General features: G+C 38.2%; 1 protein-coding gene across 1 annotated transcript; it reads right to left on the bottom strand.

The window, feature by feature from the left end:
* Positions 1 to 442: 442 nt before the first annotated feature.
* On the bottom strand, positions 443 to 14,034 carry LOC107818624 (lysine-specific demethylase JMJ31). The gene is made up of 15 exons (XM_075237771.1): positions 13,867 to 14,034; positions 13,688 to 13,765; positions 12,404 to 12,487; positions 12,129 to 12,296; positions 11,971 to 12,039; positions 11,752 to 11,878; positions 6,970 to 7,042; positions 6,731 to 6,847; positions 5,760 to 5,879; positions 5,611 to 5,629; positions 2,852 to 2,933; positions 2,391 to 2,704; positions 1,599 to 1,714; positions 1,424 to 1,517; positions 443 to 822 (listed from the first exon to the last, which is right to left on the bottom strand). Exons 1-15 carry the CDS (start codon positions 14,011 to 14,013, stop codon positions 754 to 756), a joined length of 1,677 nt encoding a protein of 558 aa, XP_075093872.1. The 5' UTR covers positions 14,014 to 14,034; the 3' UTR covers positions 443 to 753.
* Positions 14,035 to 20,757: the final 6,723 nt, after the last annotated feature.

The following is a 20,757-nucleotide window of genomic DNA, read 5'->3' as shown; positions in this document are numbered from 1 at the left end:
GGAGCAAAAGAACTAATATATATCATTAGCCACCTGGCTTTGGGGTCGAAAAGATACTAGCTTATCCAATACAATAACAACAAACCCACTATAATCCCACAAGTGGTCTGGGAAGGGTAGTATGCAACACTACTCCAATATTACCCAAAAAAAAACTAGATAATCATAGTGAGACCTATCTCAACTCTCACATGAACTGGACAGAAATGTCAAGAATGATTACTAATAAATTATTGCCCTTACGTATCATTGAAAAAAGAATATCCATGGTCATTATTATCTTTAAGCTGACACAAAAATCAATATTTTGAAGCTTGTTAACTCACTGACGCAAGTGAATTGGTAATTAGCTACATTCAATCCACTTAACATAAGCTTTTGTAAAACTTCTCCTCCTGCCCAAACCCCACTCTAAAAAAATAAAATTATCTTACGACCAGAGTGGAAACAAAAGGCAGAAAATGCCATTTCAAGAATTTCCCTTGATAAAAGAATCACTTCTAAAGAACGCAACTCTCTAATCCAAAATATTTTAGGCATTAAACAATATAAACAGGAAAAATCTGAACTTCAATATGAAATTATGTTGCAGAGAATCTACAAAAGCACGCAATAAATGGCAGCTAAATTTTGTAGAGACCTCAGTAATTTAGGGTTACAGCAGCAAATGAAGAGGAAAGGGTGGAGAGGAAAGGACTCCGTCGTGAATCCAATTTGAAAGGGACCGATATTCTCATTGAAGTGCTTGGTAACCTATTTGGCTGCTGGTTTTGGCCCATCAAGATTAATTCCCATGTACTGATCGAGCACATTTTCAAATGCCTGAATGTCATAATAAGCAAGGGTAAGTCATATTGGTTTTTCTCATTCTCCAGTACGGACTAATGACGAGAACTCAAATGAAGTAAATACATTCTTAACCATTGACATCACATACTAATACAATTAAGAGAAAAATGAAGTTGACACTAGAGAGAAGACATTTTGCTTCATGTAGTATGTACGAGTGCATAAATAAATACCACAAACACGAAAAGAGTCAAATCAGATCAAACAATTTTAGAGCCTGTAGTTTAACTGATCTACATCAGAGAACGCTATATGTTGAAAGACTAAATAGCTCGGAGGACCCTAGTACAACCCCTTGAGAACTTACTCAAAGCAACAAAAAGGTTGGACAGATGCGCCACGCTCATTTTGGTCCAGATATTAAGTAGATTGGTTATCCGTCAAATGATTTTACCACCAGTTACAACAACGATATTTTATTCATATCATCGAGAAAGAACAAAAATAACGATAAATATAAATTTCATTCCTTTCACCAGGAAATACAGATACCAGCTTAATAAAAAGTGACAGTGCATGTAATAGTTGAATAGCAGATAAGTTGCATTTAACCTTAAGGATCTAAAAGTCGCACCTGACGAGCAACTAACTCCTTGCCATTCAAAAGTGAATCCATTGCGGCAGACTGGTCATCAAAAACGCCATAAAAGATCCGGTAGAATTCGTTCCTGTATACATCACCGGAAACTGGGACGTTAAGAGCAAAAGAAAATTTCTAGTCCACAGAAATGCATGCAAACAAAACATACTGGTCTTCTCCTGAAATTAGCTGATCCATCTCTTCAAATTTTCGAGTGAGGATCTCTGATCCAACAGGAGTGAGTACATGCAGTACTAAGGCCTCCAGTGTTCTTGGAAAATCTTTCTGAAAATGAGAAATTAGCTTCATTAAAGCAATGAAAGGGGAAGGAAACTACCACGGAGAGCTGAAAGGATTGGGATGAATAATGCGTGGAGAACGCCTTAATAAAACAGCAGCTGACTCTAGAAAAAACAAGGTGGTCTCAGGGAAATAAAGGAGGAAGATAAAAACAAACCATGAGAAAACAAATCACATACTCCAAAAGTTTGTCCAGCCTCCAAGATGCTAAAGCATTTGAAGGATAAGGGCTCACTCACTTAAATATTGGCAGGAAATACTTGTCCAGTATAGCTAAATACAGATTCTACCTATTCTGATTTTAGGAATGCTAATACACTGGTTTCCACCCTACAAACACGGGAGTTTTAAGCTTGTATAGAAATGTCCAATAGAACTTAAATTTTCCAGTAGAACTTAAGGAAAAACATGGTATAAATCAAATAACCAATGATCATATATCTGCCAATATGATGTTTCTACTTACAAGCCCACCCACCCACCCCAACCACACTTTTCACCCCCAAAGAAGCAGGACAGTTTCTCAACCTTTTTGTTTTATCCAGTTGGACTATAGTGTATGCAATCTCCAGTAAAGCTGAAAGGAAAGAGAAGAAGTTAAGAATAATAATATGGGCCCAAGATAACCAAGATTCATCAAAATCGTTAAGAAGGAACTCACCGCCATTGCAAGAAAGACACTCTGGATTGTAAGTGGATGAAGAGTTAAAATAAGATTAGCAACTGGATCATCGTTGATGCTACATAAGTCCTCTTTTCTTTTATTCGTCTCATCATTCTCCTTAGCAGAAGAATTATCTGTATACTCCAATCCCGTCGGCTTGCTAGGATTGAGACGGTCATGGACCAAAGAAATAAGTTCTTTTAGAGACTGTGATACACATGGCTCCAAATCTTGCAGCACCACTTTTGACCTAAGCTCATCATTTGAACTCCCGTCGCCACAATTCGTGCTGATTCTCTGTTCTCCATGATCTAGTGAATAGAATTACAGTACTCAGAGCACAGGACTGGCCTATATATATGTCAATTTTTCTCCTATATAGGTATTAAGAAGACCCCAGAAGTGAAAAATGTGCAAAAGCTAATATTCAAAACTAACAAGTAGAGAAAATGATTTACCTCCGTATGCATCATTAGGCTGGGAAGTCGTACAAGTCATAGTTTTATCCATACTACTTGAAGGAAAATGCAGCATCTTATTCTGCCCTGGTCACAAAAGAGAGAGAAATGAAAAAATCATGTATATACCTATTATCCAACAACATGGTAAATCGATCTCTGCATTGATGTTTAACAATTCAGTCCAATTAAAAGTACAACCTCAAGTTTCCCAAGAAAAACAGCTTTTTCTCAGGAAACAACAATAGTGCTTTATCACAAGTCAAAACAAGTTGAAAGAACTACTTTCCTTAATCCATCTAAATCATAGTCTTACCGCCTCCATCATCACCAACTGCATTCAAATGTTACCAAACAGTTCTTCCTCACTTGAAAATTTCTTGGTGTCTATTAGAGTCCCACAGCAGTTGAAGATATTGGTTTTAATCTCTATATACGATTTTGGACACTTTCTATCTCATGAGCTAGCTAACATGGTATCAGAGCCACAGTCATCCCTCATTTTTGGTTAGCCAATGTTGAGTTCCCATGTTATGTTAGTGCGATAGGGTATTACAGTCCCGCGTTGTTAAGGGTATCGCTTATACTCACTTTATATGATCTTGACCTTGCCTCATGAGATAACTTTTTGGATTGAGTTTAGACCCCAATGTCAATTTTCTTTTCCTTTTTTTTATAAGGTTTTTTCGTCGCCATGGGCTGATCAATGACAATTTTCTTACAACGTCAATACTCAATATACATTTTTACAGACAATTGTCTGTCATGATCTCCCAAGTCACCCCTCTACTGTCTTCCATCAATCATCAAAGCTTTCTTTTGTTTATCCTATACTCCATGCATTACGCATTTCATATGTAACCAGATGGATCTTTAATGTTTGACCAACCAAGAGTTCTTGTTTTATTTATTCCTTTGTTTGACCAACATCTGGTCATTGGAATCAAAGCCAATGAAAGGTTTAAATTATTGAGTACTTAATTTCAACCTGTTTAATCTAACAATCTATGTACTATCTATCTTTTTCATGACAACCCAATAGCTGAACATGAATGGATGTCAATCCTAAACATATATGATTCATCTGATCCTGAAAGGACAGAATCACTGATCTCCACCCCACAAATGAAGCACAGAAGCATCTTAAAACTGGCTTTTAAAATGATTATTATAAGGGAAAAGATCCAAATTTACCCATCAACTATTAGATTGTCGCTCAAGTATGCCCTCCATTTGAAGTTGTCAACAAAAACACCATCACCGTTCTAAAAGTGGACCATTTTTGCCTTTCGCCTCCAACTCACCAAACCAAATTCTTATAGACATTAACTCTCCTCCATGTACGCTGACACGTAGTTAACACATGGATGACACGCACCCATGCCAGCCCACCCTAGCAAACCCGGGCCAAATAGCCTTCAATGAACCCTCCAGCGCCACCTAGCCATTTCCGACCAATCCAACCCATTCTACCAGCTAAAAGCATCTCGAAATCAACAGACCCAGCTTCAGTCAAAAACATTCAGTAGCACAAAGCAACCCAGCCTCCCCATCCCCCCAAACAAAAAAATCGACTGTCACCTAACAAAACAAGAACGCAGTGCTCCGACCACCTACCATACCTGTTCAGACTATGGTGAAGCCCCGTAGCCCTTTTCTGCAATGGTCAAGGAAAATCTGCCATGAAGCTCAAATCTCAGCCCAATTGAAATGAAAAGGGAACACATATGGGTAAACCTGCCGTATTCCTTTTCAGATCAGGACTTCTTCGTCAAGATTGCAAAAGATTGTAAGCTTACCCTCATCGGCAAGTTCTCATGGGGAAAGCCAAAGAAGGAGGAGGAATTTCACGAGTCAAAACCCACTAAAGGGGTCAGTTAAAAAATAGCATGTCATCTTCAAGGCCATATTGAGAACATATAAAACCAAAAGAAAAGAATAACGAAGAAGAAGAGGAGGAAAAGAAGCCGATTGCTGACAAAAAGAACGAAGAAAATGCAGAGAAGGAGAGATCAAATGCAAGAAAGGAAGGCAAATGTAAAGAGGTCGTGCGACCTTACCTAATTGTTTTAACGAAAGGTAAATTTGTGGCAACCGTACCCAACTTAATGAAGAAAAGAATGATGTGCAAGGGAAAAAATGTGGTGGATAAGTAAGGGATTAAAAAGAAATACATCCCACAGAAGCCAGCTGAGACACATCATGACCCAATTAACAAATGCAAGTGAGACAGATTGTACAACATGAGATGAATCTCTAGGGTGCAGGATCGAGTCAAAGCAATGTTGCATGAAACATATCAGTTTACATGGAGGGTGAACCAACAAGGACTCTGTTTGATGAGTTAGAGGTGAAGGCCAAAAATAGTCTACTTTTGAAACAGCAAGGTGTTTCTGTAGGCACCTTCTACCAGAGGGCCTAGTCAAGTGAAAGTCAATAATCGAGCTATTATAAGGAAATACGAATATTTCCTGTTATTACAGCTCAAACTTGTAGATGATGTACTTCCCACAATTTAATATGGTATAAATACAAGTAAAGGTCCCAGCAACGAATTTTATCAATGAATTGAGTTTTATCGTCATCCATTATCAATGAACTTCCATGTGCTTAGGCCAAAGCAAAAGAATCCATGTCGCACATGAAATGACATGACGAAGACCAATATAAATAAGTGTTCTTTCACTAACAGCTTAAACTTTTAAATGAGATATTTCACGTAATTAAAAAACGATGAATGGAGATATAGGATAACTAACCATTTCCTTATCAGTCAATCTTGCATTGCCAGTGGAGAGGTGGAAGAGCACCAATGAGCAAAATTATTAGTCAAATATTTCTTCATGAACACCACAGAAGAGCCAACAATAAATCTGATCAATCTAAAAGACGAGATAGACAAAACTACCTTTTTAGTATTCTACGCAGATAATATGCATCCATATGCTCCAACATGCCAGATATTGTCATGGACCGCCACCAGAAGTTAACAGCGATGGTTAGTACTTCACTATCCACTTGATGAAACCTAGAATATCAACACTAATGACTAGGTACATCCAATAATTCAAAAAGAAAGAGGAGAAAATAGAGCCACTGTGGATACACGTCATTCAATGAGTTGATACATCTAGTGACCTACATCGAAAGACATATGGTTAAGTCGGAGGGTTTCCTACAGTACATATTGCTTCCATCTCCAACAAATAGAGTAAACAAAACCCAATATACATCTTCTGTGAAAAATAAATTCATTCTAAGATTAACGGCATCCACCAGTAGTCAACAAGAAATCCAGATATAACTGTTGGATTTAATATACAGAACATGCTGATAAGCAAGGAAGAAAATTCTGTGCAACTTATGCTTCTGTAAAAGGGCACTCCAATAGAATTACTGCTCCAGTACTAAGTTTCAACCACATAGCACAATTGATATTCTCAATTCTTTTGACAGAATAAATGGGTACAAACTAAACGAATTGGAACCTTAGAACATGCAGACATACAGAAATTAGTGGAAGCAGTACACGACACTTGCAGCTGATGCAAACAGAAGATTATCGAAAAATGAGTAATTTAGAATTGAAGCATACATAACAAAAGTTAGTATCTTGTGAATTGTGTCAAAATTGTACATTTTCTGTACTAGCAATCCAAAAGTTCCAATTTTCTCACACAACTTATGCCGGCGGACTTTGCGTAGTGGAATATTTTCTTCTCTAGACCAGTAAGATCATACAGCATGAAACACTTTTTTTATGAGATAATCCACATCCAGAGAAATGAGGGTTTACAATGTTTAAAAAGAAGGGGAAAAGGAGGAAAACAAACATATTATGCATATTTTAGTAAGAGATAAAACAGGGTAATATCTTACCATCCCTCGGGAATGAACAGGGCATCACCAGCATGAAGAACAACCTTTTGTGAAAAGCCATTTAGGCATGCTGCCCTTGGGTAGACCGAAAGGTTCGGTTCTTCTAAAGTAACAGAGCTGCAAGGAAACAAAGAATAAAAGAGGACAACATATTATGTGCCTGAACTATCCAATTTCTACCTAACCATAAATGAAAAGAGCTGAAAAAATACGTCTAAATTACATATAGGATGAAATACCTGTGGTTTGAAGCCTCCCCATACAGAGGTAGTGGATATAAGTATGGAGTTGCAGAAGGGGGCCATAAAGTAACTGCCAACCAAATAAAAGTTTTGAGAAAGTTTGAATAGGCCAACAAAGTTTCAGGATGAAGAATATTTCAGCGTAGTTGACTGCAGTTGATATGTAAACAGAAAGAGATATGAGATTTTCCCGGTAGGTGAGGTTACTAATTTTGATGCCTTGTCTGGTGTTCTCAGATGCAAGGTGGGCTCCCTTCCCACTACTTACCTGGGCCTCCCTTTGGGCGCTTCATATAAGGATACTACGGTTTGGAATCCAGTGATCGAGCGGGTTGAAAAAAGATTAGCAGGGTGGCAGAAACGGTATTTGTCAAAAGGAGGTAAGGAAGTGCTTATCAAAAGCACTTTATCGAGTATGCCAACCTATTACTTATCCCTGTTGCAAGCACCGGTGAGCATCACAGAAAAACTGGAGCGACTCCAAAGGAACTTTCTATGAGATGCGGCGGATGGAACTAGAAAGTTTCATCTAGTGAATTGGCAAACAGTCACTTCCCCAAAGAAGTGGGATGGACTTGGAGTGAAAGATCTTAGGGTATTTAACAGAGCTTTAATGGGAAAGTGGCTGTGGAGATTCGGGGTAGAAGAGCATGCTCTATGGAGGGAGGTCATAGTAGAAAAGTATGATTCAACGGGAGGAGGTTGGAGAACCAAGGCGATCACAACACCTTTCGGGTGTGGCATGTGGAGGAGTATCATGAAGAATTGGGAAGCATTCAGTGGCAACATCACTTAAAGGGTGGGGGATGGAAGGAGAATCAGCTTTTGGAATCATAGGTGGTGTGGAGAGGATCCTTTGAGGGTCTCCTTCCCCCACGTCTTCAGAGTTTCAAACCAGAAGGAACTGACGGTCCAACAGATTCGCAAGGAGCATGAAGGGGGTAGTATGGGACCTCTCATTCAGGAGGAACATGCAAGATGGGGAGATTGCGGAGTTTCAAGTTTTGTTGGCACTGTTATACGGGCAAGACATGCTCCAGCCATCCTGCGACTCTTGGAGATGGGGCTTGCGTGGCGATGGTTTGTTCACCGTAAAGTCATTTTACCAGAGTATGCTGGTGAGAGAGGAGACCACTTTTCCATACTCCTCGATCTGGATTCCTAGGGCGCCCACGAAGGTGTGCTTTTTTGCATGGCTAGCGGCAAGGGGAGTGATTTTGACTGCTGAAAATCTCCGAAAGCGGGAAATTACACTTGTTAGTTGGTGCTATATGTGTAAAAGCTCAGGAGAAGAAGTTGATCACCTTATGTTGCATTGCCCTATGTCCTCAGCTTTGTGGAGGGCAATCCTGAATCTCTTTGGTGTTCAATGGGTGATGCCAAGCACTGTAAAAGAAATGTTATATAGCTGGGGCGGTTTCCGTAGAAGAAGAAAGCAAAAGGCGTAGAAATTCGCTCCGTTAGCTCTCATGTGGGTAGTATGGGGGGAGAAAAATAGGAGAGCTTTTGAGGAGATTCAGTCTCATTTTTCACATCTTAAGAATAGCCTTTTATCTTTGATCGCTTTTTGGTGCACTCACTTAGCCCCTACTTGTATAGAAGATTGGGCGTCTTTTGTAGAGAATCATGTTCTGATGTAAATTCTCTACGTCTTTGGTATACTTTGTATACACGGGAGTTCTCTCCCTTTTGATTAATACAATTTACCTTATCAAAAAAAATAAAATCATTCATTGCTAATGGAAAATAACTGGATGAATTGAAAATTGATAACTGTGGTAGCTCTGGCTAGCAATTGTGCCTAGTACGCCAGAGAAAAAGCCAGATGTATCCTTTATTTTGTAGAGATAATAGCAAACAGCAACAACAACAACAAAAGACCCAGTCTAAGGGTAGTGTGTACGCAGACCTTACCCCTACTTTGTGAAGGTAGAGAGGCTGTTTCCAAAAGATCCTTGTCTCAAGGAAATACGAAAAAGAAGTAGTAGCAACAAGCAGTAACAACAACAAGATAATAAGATCACCGGAGCGAAAGAGGCAACATGTAGTAATAGAAATTTATGAATCAGAAAATACAAGATAAGAAGATAGCCGGAGCGAAAGAGGCAACATGTAGTAATAGAAAACTAAGAATCAAAGGATACAAGAATAATATTAATACGACTAGTATGGAAAAGAAATACGCTCGACTACCTACTAACCTTCTACCCTAATTTTCGATCTCCACACCTACCTATCAAGGGTCATGTCCTCGATAAGCTGGAGTTGCGTAGCTAATGACCTCTCCCCAATACTTCTTTGGCCTACCTCTACCTCCCCCAGATCCACCAAGGCCAATCTCCCACACCTCCTTATTGGGGCATCTGTGTCTCTCCTCTTCACATGCCCAAACCATCTTAGCCTCACTTCCCGCATCTTATCCTTTATCTGGGGGGGCACTCCCACCTTGTCCTGAATATCTTCATTCCAAATCTTATCTCTCTTGGTCTGCCCAAACATCCATCTCAACATACTCATTTATGCTACTTTCATTTTCTGGACATGAGATTTGTTGACTGGCCAACAGTTTGCCCTATATAGCATAGTCGATCTAACCACCACTCTGTAGAACTTACCTTTTAAGTCTTGGTGGCAACTTCTTATCACACAAAACACCGGAGGCTCGCATTTGTTTCATCCACCTGCCTTCAATACCATGTGTAACATCCTCGTCAATCTTCCCATTCGGATTACTGACTCAAGGTACTTGAAACTTCCTCTCTTGGAGATAACTTGTGAATCAAGCCTCATGGCCACGTCTGCTTCATTAGTTACGTCACTGAGTTTGCACTCCGAGTATTCTATTTTGGTCTTGCTCAACTGGACACCTTTAAACTCCAGGGTCTGTCGCCAAATCTCTAGCTCGTGTTAACACCGCCTCGCGTCTCGTTAATCAGTACTATGTCATCTGCAAATAGCATCGTGGAACCTCACCTTGGATGTGTTGCGTCAGAACGTCCATCGCCAAGGCAAATAAAGCGGCCTAAGACTGGTACAAAACGAGCTAAGACCGGTATAAAACGGGACAAATAGGGAGTACTACAAGAAAGCTAAGAAAGAGGCGAAGTTAGCGATTAAAGAGGCCAAGACTGCAGCGTTTGAACGTTTGTATGAAAAACTTGGGGACAGGTGGGGACAAGAAGTTGTACAGGCTAGCCAAGGTGAGAGAGAGGAAGGCCCGTAACCTGAATCAAGTAAAGTGCATCAAAGACAAGGAAGGCCAAGTATTGGTGGAAGAGGCACATATTAGATGAAGATGACAAACATACTTCCATAAACTCTTGAACTAGGAGGAAGACAGGAACATTGTGTTGGGTGATTTGGAGCACCCCGAGAGTCCTCGAGATTTTGGGTATTGTAGGCGTATAAGAGTTAGGAGAGTTGAGGAAGCTATACGTAAGATGAGCAGGGGAAGAGCGACCGGGCCAGACGAAATCCCAGTGAAATTTTGGAAGAACACGAGCAGGGCAGCCTTGGAGTGGCTTACTGGGTTGTTTAATGTCATTTTGAGGACGAAAAAAATGTCTGAAATGGAGGTGGAGTACGATGATTCTGTTGTACAAGAACAAGGGTGATATCGAGAATTGTAACAACTATAGGGGTATCAACTAGGGAATTTTTAGGATGAAGAAGATGTCCAAAGAATGGAGGTGGAGTACGATAATTCCATTGTGTAAGAACAAGGGTGATATCCAGAATTGCAATACCTATAGGGGTATCAAGCTGCTAAACAACACTATGAAAGTTTGGTAGAGGGTGGTAGAGGTAAGGGTGAGAAGGACGGTGTCTATTTTCGAGAACCAGTTTGGATTTATGCCGTGACAATCGACTACAGAAGCCATTCACCTAGTAAGGAAATTGGTGGAACAATATTGAGAGAGGAAGAGGGACTTGCGTAAGGTGTTCAATGACCTAGAAAAAGCATATGAAAAAGTCCCGAGGGAGGTTCTATGGAGATGTTTGGAGTCTAGAGATGTCCCTGTAACTTATACTATGGTGATAAGGACATGTATGATAGAGCTAAAACATGGGTTAGAACAGTGGTTGGAGACTCAGAACACTTCTCTGTTGTGATTGGGTTGCACCAAGGCTCAGGCCTTAGAATTGAAACCAAATCTATTAAAACGGACAATTGTGGTAGCTCCGACTAGTACATGGACCTAGCAGGTGAGAACAAATAGATTACATTCTGGATAAATAATAAAATCCCATTATCTTCCTCTTTTCTTTATTTTCGTCTTTGAAATAACAATATGCAATTTCCAGAAACCAAAGGTAGCACAAAATGAGAAGGGGAGCCTTGGAGCAACGGTAAAGTTGTTTCCATATGACCTATAGGTCACGGGTACGAGCAGTGGAATCAAATCAGCCACTGATGCTTGCATCGGGGTAGGCTTCCTACATCACATCCCTTGGAGTGCGGCCCTTCCCCGACCCTGCGTGAATGCGGGATGCTTCGTGCACCGTGCTGCCCTTTAAAGGTGGCACAGAATGATGCCACCAAGAATTAAACTGACGTAGCTAATTTGTTTCCTTCCCAAGCATCAACATTCAAGAGAGAGACAAACAGACAGAAAAGGAACATAATACTCAGAACGATATACGATTTTCTATCTGTGTCCACTGTTGTTCCGGTCCCTCTAAATGTACAGTGTTGGAATTGCTTCCAACAACCTCCCGAAAGAGAATTCCATAGCATGAGAAGGAAGTTTTTTCCAGTAAAATACAGATATGTCTAACCTTCCTTGCACCCAGATACTATGCATAAGAGGTTGTGGTGCGGATCGTAGTGTGTGCTAGATCTAGACTTCATGCTGTTCATCCACAAATTAACAGAAGCTAGGCTTTTGGTCTCCAGAGGTACAGGCTGCAAGGTAGAGGTTTATGTCAATCAAGTTGAAATTCTGCGCCCAGAAAGCAAGGGGTAATCAGGCAGAGGGAATGCAGTCATTCTCACACCGTTTGAATATCTTCTCCAAGGCACTCCAGTTGCTTGTGTTCCTTGTTCTCAAAATTCAGAATTGGTACCTGAACAAGAAAAGATTTTATCCAGTATTAGTCGCATTCCACTAGAAAGAAAGCAATGAGACCACTCCTATAGCCAATGAAATTGCCACCTGTGCTAAATAAAATTGCTGAGGAGCTTCTCCAAAAAGTAAAGCTTGATCAGTGTCAGATACTGCAAGACTATGCTTCTGAGATTCCAGAAAAGCATCTCGCCTTCCATCCCTATTTTCCAATAGGCACAAGCAATATTTGATAAAGGTAGAAAAAGGCAGTGGGACCTGAAATGGAGGGTGATATAAGTTAAAGTGTCAGCTGAACCAAATCATTCAAGAGTACAGAGTTTGCATTGCATGCTCTTCAAATATCTCAAAAACGAACAAGTTACCCTTTCATGGCTTCTAATATCACCATAAAAGACTGGTGCAGATCTGGACCGCATAGCTTCCACGACTATTGAACCTACGCGTTCCTACAGTCAAGTATAAGTAAATGAAAGTTCCAGAGAGAGCACATCAGTCACTATTGTCTTTAAAATACATATGGGGTATATGAATTTCACAAATACTACTTTTCATTCACATGATTATAATTTTACTGTCCTGTACCAAAACTGCGTTAGCATGTAATCCAGTTAAAGTCATATAAAATGTGTATGTGAAAGTTTTAAACCCTATCCGAGTAATTGTAAGCATCGCCAGCATCTACTTCGTGAATCTACAAGGGAGAATGACTATTTCAAGTTATACCCCCTTATTTTGATAATGTAGAAATTCAGGTGATTACATTTCGGGACAAAAAGAGTGTGATAAAGAGCATTCTTTCTTCTGACTTATTGTACATACGAGGCATCTAGCATGTCCAAAAAGGAATATTGCAAAAGAAAATGAAAGACCCTAGATTCACTAGCTCGGTAAGAACAATCAAAATACAAAGACGCAAGGACCGGACCTGCCTAGAGGACTCTCTATCGTCCCCATCATCCTAATAGCCGATAGAGAAACGAAGCACGGAGGACTCCTAAGTAAGAATCTCTTAGACAAAGAAGCAAAACCTAGACTAGAAATCTGATAACAAATAGCACAGAAAAAAATAAAGCAGAGAAAAAGTCTTATAAAATGCAGATGAATCATTTATTTCTCTTTCATTTATCTCACTCTTCCAGCAATAACTGTTCAAAAATGCCTTTGAAGTCTGTCTCTATGCTTCTTGTAATCACTTCTTCAATTGAATATTGTTCTTATTGAAGCTTGCTACAACAATTCTTGCATAACAAAAACAATGGATTAATTTAAACATTTAAGGTTCCTATTTGCAAGAACCTGATGGAAATGAAGGTGAATATAAGTTGGCTGTCTTTCTTGCAGTATAGTTTTGCAGCAAAACTTTTGCTAGTAAACTGTGGAAAGTATTTTTGCAATTCATATTAAGACTTCAAAACCTAATTGCAAAGGCACACATATTTAGTTTCGATGATTAGCAATCATATGAAAATTCTAGACCTCAACACCGGGCAGCCCTACAGTTCATAGGCGGCATCACTAAACAGTTGATGTTTCCAGTAGTTCTCCTAAATTTTATTTTATTTTGACTATCCTTTATTTATTTAGCTTAACAGAATCAGGCGTCACTTAATAGTATAATTCTAAAGAAATGAAACGGAAAAGAAAACCTGCAAGTATATTAAGCCACCGTCCGACGGTTTCCATTTTGAGAAAGCTTTCCAATGCTTTATGCATCCCTTGAAGACCTAAACCCAAACAAAAAGAAAACATTGATGAGCACATCCGCACAGACGTAGTACGTGTTTGTATACTGCGATATGTATATTTTCTCAATTAGAGAAGTCACCGCTGGGACGTTTTTGGGTTCAATCTGAGAAGAGAATATCTCCGGCGACGGAATTTCGGTGAACGTGTGTATTCGCAAATTTTCTTCCACCATTGCTACATTGGTACTGCTCTGAACCCCGATGCTTGTTGAGACTGGGCCAGGCATAACGGCAACTTTGGAAAACAAATTATGAAGCCCAACACAGTAAAATTTCGGTAAAAATTGGGGTAGAAAAGACACGGGTAGCCACTTTAAAGGCTACTATTTAGTAATTAGCCAATGCATGTTGAATTTTAATTTTTCAGCTTAATTTTTAGGGACAAAAGTATCATGAAAGGTTGTTGAGAAGGGGACATGTGATCAATTTGTTCTCCTTTCTAAACGATCCATTGCGTGTCACGTCGCCCTATCCATAGAGGAAGAAGGTGTATGCTCAAGTCTAAAATCTTTTCTGCCAATCGTATAGTCAAGCTTGAGTGCCTCCTTTTTTTGATGATATCGAAGCGGAGTCCTTGGGGTAGTAGTCAATCCGATGTAGCTCCAGCGATTAACCTATTCCAGAGCAGTCTGGTTTTTTTTAGCGGGTGGTTTATGTCTGGCCCTTCCGGGACGCCTGACTTGTTTCTAGATTGAGTAGAAAAGGGATATATGAAGTTCGTTCTTTTCCTCTGTGCATCTCTGTGGTGGGTAAATCTCCATAAAAGGGGTTTACTTTGGTTTGAATGTAAGCTAAAATAAGCGGCATTTATTCAAACAAAGGGAACCATATTGTGGTTGTTTCGATACTTCTGTCAGCCTTGCACTCTATTGAGTAATGTCTAAGTCACAACATCAAGGTCTGAACCAAATTGAGCGAGCCGCTTTCTTCTTTCTGTGCAGCATGCATTGATTGATGGGATAAAAGAAGCACGTTGTACAATCGAACCACAATCTTTTTCCTTACATGGCGAAAGTCGAGGTATTTTACCACATACGTGGGTTCGGTCCTCCAAGGCCTGTTAGAGCTCTCTTCAACCTGCTCATGGCTAGATCGATCGGTTTCGGGTCAAATTGAATTGCCCTGAAATTAAGAATTTTAGTTTAAAATTTAGGACAAAATAAGTATTGGCTAATCTATAATATAACATCCTTGTGAATGGTTATCTATGCACTTGCCCCAAAATTTGGTGGGTTAGCACTTATTGGGCAGTCTATTAGAGTTTAGTCAGCTTTTCGAATATATTAGCAAAGTAGCCATTAATCCTTTTAAAGTAGACTAAATTAATATTTTTACCCTCAACTAACATAGGGAACAACTTCAATAATCGGCACTAGAGTTACATTATTACAGTATGGTTTGCTTACCTGTGTCTTTTTATCTATGTTTTACAATAAATGCAAAAATTTATCTTGTTTGTGTCATGCCATAATATATACAGTTAGTATAGATCTACAAGACCAATGAGTCGTCCTTCTACTTTCTTGAGGGATCGAGCAAAAACTAAGGTACTCATTGTGTTGTTATATTGAGGGGAAAATGACTTAAAGCAACAAGGTATTTCAAAATTGATTTATTATAACTTTATCTTATATATTTATGTAAATAAAGTGAGCGTTTTATGTATTTTAACTCATTAAAACATAATTAAATACGTAATATTAGCAATTTTATGGCTTATACATAAAGAAATCATGGAATTATTCCAGTCCACTTTTGCCATTTTGTTGAGTGTAATCCAATTTTATAACAATATTTATGATTCAAAAATATGGATCTAGTAAAGTTATTTATAGAGTCCAAAAAGAGGAAAGAAAATGTATTCACAAAAACAGTTGAATCCTAAGTTCATAATTTGAATTGCAGTGCCAGAGTTTGAACCAAACAACATCTTAATCGTAACAATTGATTTTTCTCTTTTATTTCTATTAATCACATACGTCATATGTTCGAGTCATGGAAACAGTCACTAATATTTGTATTAGAGTATATTGTCTATATCAAATATTTTAGGATGCATCAGACTGTCTTTTTTATATTTGAAAAGGGAAATAAAGAAAAACAAGAGGAAAACTAAATAAATAAAACACAGGCAAGAAAGCAATTTGTTATGAATGGATTCATTGCTCCGTGACTTTCGCTGCCTCTACGCGTTTTGGTTATTCGAAATTTCAAATCCATGGCCCAACTAATATGGTCGGGGAGAAAAATTGCATATATCGCGTGAATGAAGAAGAAAGTTTTAAAACTAACGATTCCAAATTCAAGCTTTTATTTATTGATAAAAAGATTCATTAAGATGAAGATGGGACCAGTCACACCAAATATTATTCTCTTACCACTGCCAACCATATCTCGCAAAACCGCCAATTAAGGGCAAGTCCTGATTCTTGAGAATGTACTAATAATAACAAATATAATATTAGCTTGGCATGAAGATACTTATTTTTCATAATTAAAAGGAAATGAGAGATCCAACTGATTTTGTCAAGAGACCACTAAATTTCAAACTCACGTATCACTTGTTTTAATTGGTATATTCATTCACATATTACATATAAAAAGTTTTTTTTTAACAGAAACATATCCTATTCATCTTTCCATAAGGTACACTTTGGTTTGAGGGAGTTTACAAAGAGTGCTACTACTCCCTACTCCAGATTTGAAGCGGCCCTCTATCTAAAAGATGAGGTAAATACAAATATAAAGCTTGGATATCCTGGTTACTAGGATTAACAACATGATATCCAAGTTAACATAAGGTGTAACTATAGTTACAAAAGAAGAAAAAGATACACCATTTAAGGTGGCTCCCCGATAATATCATGTTTCCTCTTCTTGAATGTTCTGAACGTGTGGATACCCCATTTATCCACTGTCATGAGCCCTTTAACCTGTATAGGGAGGTCTTCAAAATCAACGTGCATATTGTTGTTCTGATCGCTGTGATAATTTATCGGCGACGTAGTTAGCTTTTCTATAACAATGTTGAAGAATATATCCATTCGAACTCATATGCCTCTTCAGTTCATCAACTTCTTTCCGTAACCTCCCAGGGGTACTGCTGAGGTCATTAACACAATCTACAAGCAGTTTTGAATCGTTTTCAGCTATGATAAAGTCATGTCCATTATTTATGCACCATCTTATACCAAACATGAGTGAGTAGGCTTTAGACCTAATTGCTACTTCCTTTTCCCAGCTTCAGAGAATAGGCAAAAACAAGATTACCAACATGATCTCTTACTATTCCCCCTCCTCCACATATTTTATTTTTGCTGCTTCCATCAGAGTTAAGCTTAACAAAACCGATAAATGGTTTAATCCATTTAACCATAACAATCTTTTTTGAGTTGATGTTGCTTCCCATGAGCTATACAATGCTATCCCAATTCGGAATTCACCTGAACCTTTTTAAAATTATTATTGATCAATTGGGAGATGGTGTTAGAAATGTTAGTAATAGATGTCTTTCCTTTCCATATTTGGCTCCACATTTTGCTCTCCATAGTTCCCATATAATAATAGTTGGGATACACCTTGCCATAAACACGATAACAACATTTTTAGATTTTCATTTTCACTAGTTCATAAGGAGCTGCCTCAGGGGAATGTTGGAGAAGGGGATGCCCATCAGACCACAAATGATCCTCCAAACATCTTGAGCATAATTGCATGTACAAAAAAGATAATTCAATATTTTCTTCTTTTGGAACTCTGTAGCAACAACATTTTGATGGAATAGCAATTCTTATTTTGGCAATCCTAGTATCAATGGGAATTATGTCCCTCAGTGCTCACCATAAGATAAAATTCATCTTGAAAGGAATGAATGGCCCTAGTAATGTCTGGTGCCATTATAGTCCAACATGACTAGAAGAATTTTGCTGAGTAACTATCTGGCCCTGGTGCACTCTCAGGGTCTATAGTGAAGAAGTTATCCTTAATCTCCTCTTCAGAGAGCAATTCAACTAGGAGATTATTATTTTCTTCATCAATCACATTAGTAATGCAAGACAAGTCCTCAAAATTATTATAGTCTGGAATTTGACTAAAAATGCCTTTGAAATATCTTACAGCAACTTCTGAGACATCTTTATTGCCCTCCACCCAAATATGGTTCTCATTCATGATCTTATTGATGCAAAGTCTTCTCATTTTATCCTTAATAACTTTGTGAAAATATGTAGTGTTGTAATCCCCTTCATTTAACCATCTTACCCTAGCTTTCTGCTTTAGAATAGCTTCTTTAGTCTTAAGGAATTGCACATATTAAGCCTTTGTCTTGTTGAGATTGCTTCTATTATGAGGGGTGTTATTGGCTAAAAATTATTGCTCAAGGATATCAATGTCGGCTTTCATCTTTTTAGGATCTTTGTAGATACAACCATAAGCTTCTTTCGACCACATACTGAGTTTGGTAGTAGTCTTTTTCAATTGAAGAGTCCATGTGAGATTTCCTTGACAATCTTCATCCCACACACTTTTAACCACTTCCTGAAATTGGGAGTGTTCTGTCCACATAATATAGAACTTAAAATACCCGACAAACTCCTTTTTATTTCTGTTGAACTGAAGTAATAGTAGAGCATGATAAGAACAAGCCCTTGCCAGATGGGTCACATAAGTGTTGTTGAAAAGATTTAACCACTATGAGTTGTACATAACTCTGTCAAGTCTTTTCCATATAGTAGCGAGAGCTTCTCTATTATTACACAAAGTATGCATATTCTCAGTAAAACCAGCATCTTATAATCCACAGTTCTCCATACAATTGATAAAGTCAAAACTTTTGTCAATCTTATAGGGAGTACCTCTGTCCTTTTCAATAGCTTCCGCCTTCCAGTATTACATTAAAATCACCTATGATACTCCACGAACCTGTTAGGGAATTGGACAGTAGCACTAACTCTTCCCATAGTTCTTTCCTCATAGCAGTTCTACATTTCGCATAAACACAAGTGATATGAATCTCTTCACTTGTGCTCGAGTGATTAATTCTACAAGTCGCATATTGATTAGTATCTTTAATGACATTAACTGTAAAGTTATTAGACTAGATTAACCAGATTTTGGTGTTAATGTTGTATTAGCAATATTGTATTTTTAGTACTTTCATATAGTTTGGCAAATATTCAGTTTGCACAAAGGGTTCTTGAAGACTTATAAAAATGATATTGTATCTATTTTTTATAGTCTTGAGTCTTTCGAAAGCACTTAAAGTCCTTACACTCCTAATATTCCATGATAAAGTATTAATCATTGGAAATTATGAGTGTTAGATCTATGCATATCCTTTGTAGCTTCATTGTGCCCTCTTACTTTATCCTGTCCATCACGGTTCAAGTTAAAGTTATCAGGGGCCAGTTGGATGGAAAAAGAGGCCAGTTGTCACTCTTGTGTCATCATCACATCTGAAACTCTTTTTTTCACATTTTGATCTTTCATGGCATAACTTGTATCACTGACAACCACAATTTCATTGACATCATGAAATTGATCCTCCTCCATTTCAACTTCAGACTCAGATTCATAATGACTATATTCATTTGTTTCTTGTATTTGTAGGGGGACTTGATTTGAAATTCAAAGGTACCATTTCCTAATGGTTGTGGATCAGGTGGCTTCTCTGGGACAACCTCATATGGAGTAACATTTTTCCTACTTAGATTATTTATTTTAGTAACTTCATCGGTGTTCATTTGATCTGTTGATTTAAGAGTTTTATAAGCAAACATATTATCCACCTTGGCATCTATACTAGTTTGAGTATGTTGATTGTAACATTCTTTGGTTTCTTCTTTCTAAAAACCTTATTCTTTCTTAGAGATTCCTTTTATGCTCTTTGCTCTTCTCTCATATGGTGGATTTGTAGTTTCAGCCTGCTTATTTTGTGCTCTCTTTCTTCTTATTTGGTATTTATGATCCACTCTCCTGTATAAATCTAATGGGAGTAATAACCTTTTTTTTTCTTTAGATGTCTCATTTTTGTTTCCTCCTTGAGCAGTAAATGTGATGCCAAAGACATTGATTTCCTTGGCACTTCCTGCAGTATTCACTTATGTAGTCTCCTTTTGAGTAGTTTTAGTATCCTTGAAGGATTCACCTATTGCCTAATTTTGCAGAACTAGAGCTAGAGTTGAAGTGTCTTTTTCTTTTTCTTTACCTTTAGTCACTGTTTTCCAACCTTCCTCCTCATCATTGTGGTCATTTAAACCATGATTCTTAAGCATATGTCTTGTTCTTTCTTTTTTTCTTCCTTCTTTTCCTCATGTGTATCATTGTTGTTAGTACCCTTGTTACTCTTTATGTTGTTGCCTCTATCATCTTTGGAAGGGGCTTCTGGCTTTTGTTGATTCTCATATTTCTTCTGAATATTTCTTAGCTCTGGTGCATGATTCTACAATTTGCATCATTATGACCTTGAGCTCTGCAATGCTAACAATACTCTAGGACATTTTCATATTCCACCTTCTGGGAGAAGGATTCTAAATCTCCATTCTCATTCGCAAATTTGATTTGTACTTCTTCCACTTATGGTCTAGTGATATAAATCTCAACCTTTTTCTTAGCAGTAGTCGGTCTTGTCTTAGCAAGGGTTGCCTTGTCAGATACAATAGGGATACCAGCAGGTGCGATAATCTGACACAAAGCATCCCACTCAAAGTAGTGCCACTTCAAGTCTGTGAGATTAATCCAGACTACAGATAGAGTGGTTTCAACATTTGGTTTGAAATTATACTTTCAGGTTGAGAGTTTTACTTGCATATTACGGAGAGCGATAAAGGTCCTACCATACGCACTCCTTTGATCCTCCTCAAGGTCAAAATCAATAAATGTGTGATATAGATCAAAAGCCCCTATCTTGACAGCTGCTTTAAGAGGGATATTTTTCTGAAAATTAGTGCGATTTTTTTTCAATTGAGGGACGA

This window comes from Nicotiana tabacum, chromosome 19 (genome assembly GCF_000715075.1).
Source record: "Nicotiana tabacum cultivar K326 chromosome 19, ASM71507v2, whole genome shotgun sequence".
NCBI lineage: Eukaryota > Viridiplantae > Streptophyta > Magnoliopsida > Solanales > Solanaceae > Nicotiana > Nicotiana tabacum.
This window is presented reverse-complemented; position numbering and strand designations above follow the sequence as displayed.

What these genes read in the sequence shown, in the direction of transcription:
- LOC107818624 (XM_075237771.1), bottom strand. Translation starts at nt 14,013, where the DNA reads ATGCCTGGCCCAGTCTCAACAAGCATCGGGGTTCAGAGCAGTACCAAT. An exon ending in ATATTAGAAGCCATGAAAGG is followed by an intron (nt 12,297 to 12,403) that starts GTAACTTGTTCG and finishes CCTCCATTTCAG; the next exon opens with GTCCCACTGCCTTTTTCTAC. An exon ending in AGGAGTTAGTTGCTCGTCAG is followed by an intron (nt 823 to 1,423) that starts GTGCGACTTTTA and finishes TATGACATTCAG; the next exon opens with GCATTTGAAAATGTGCTCGA.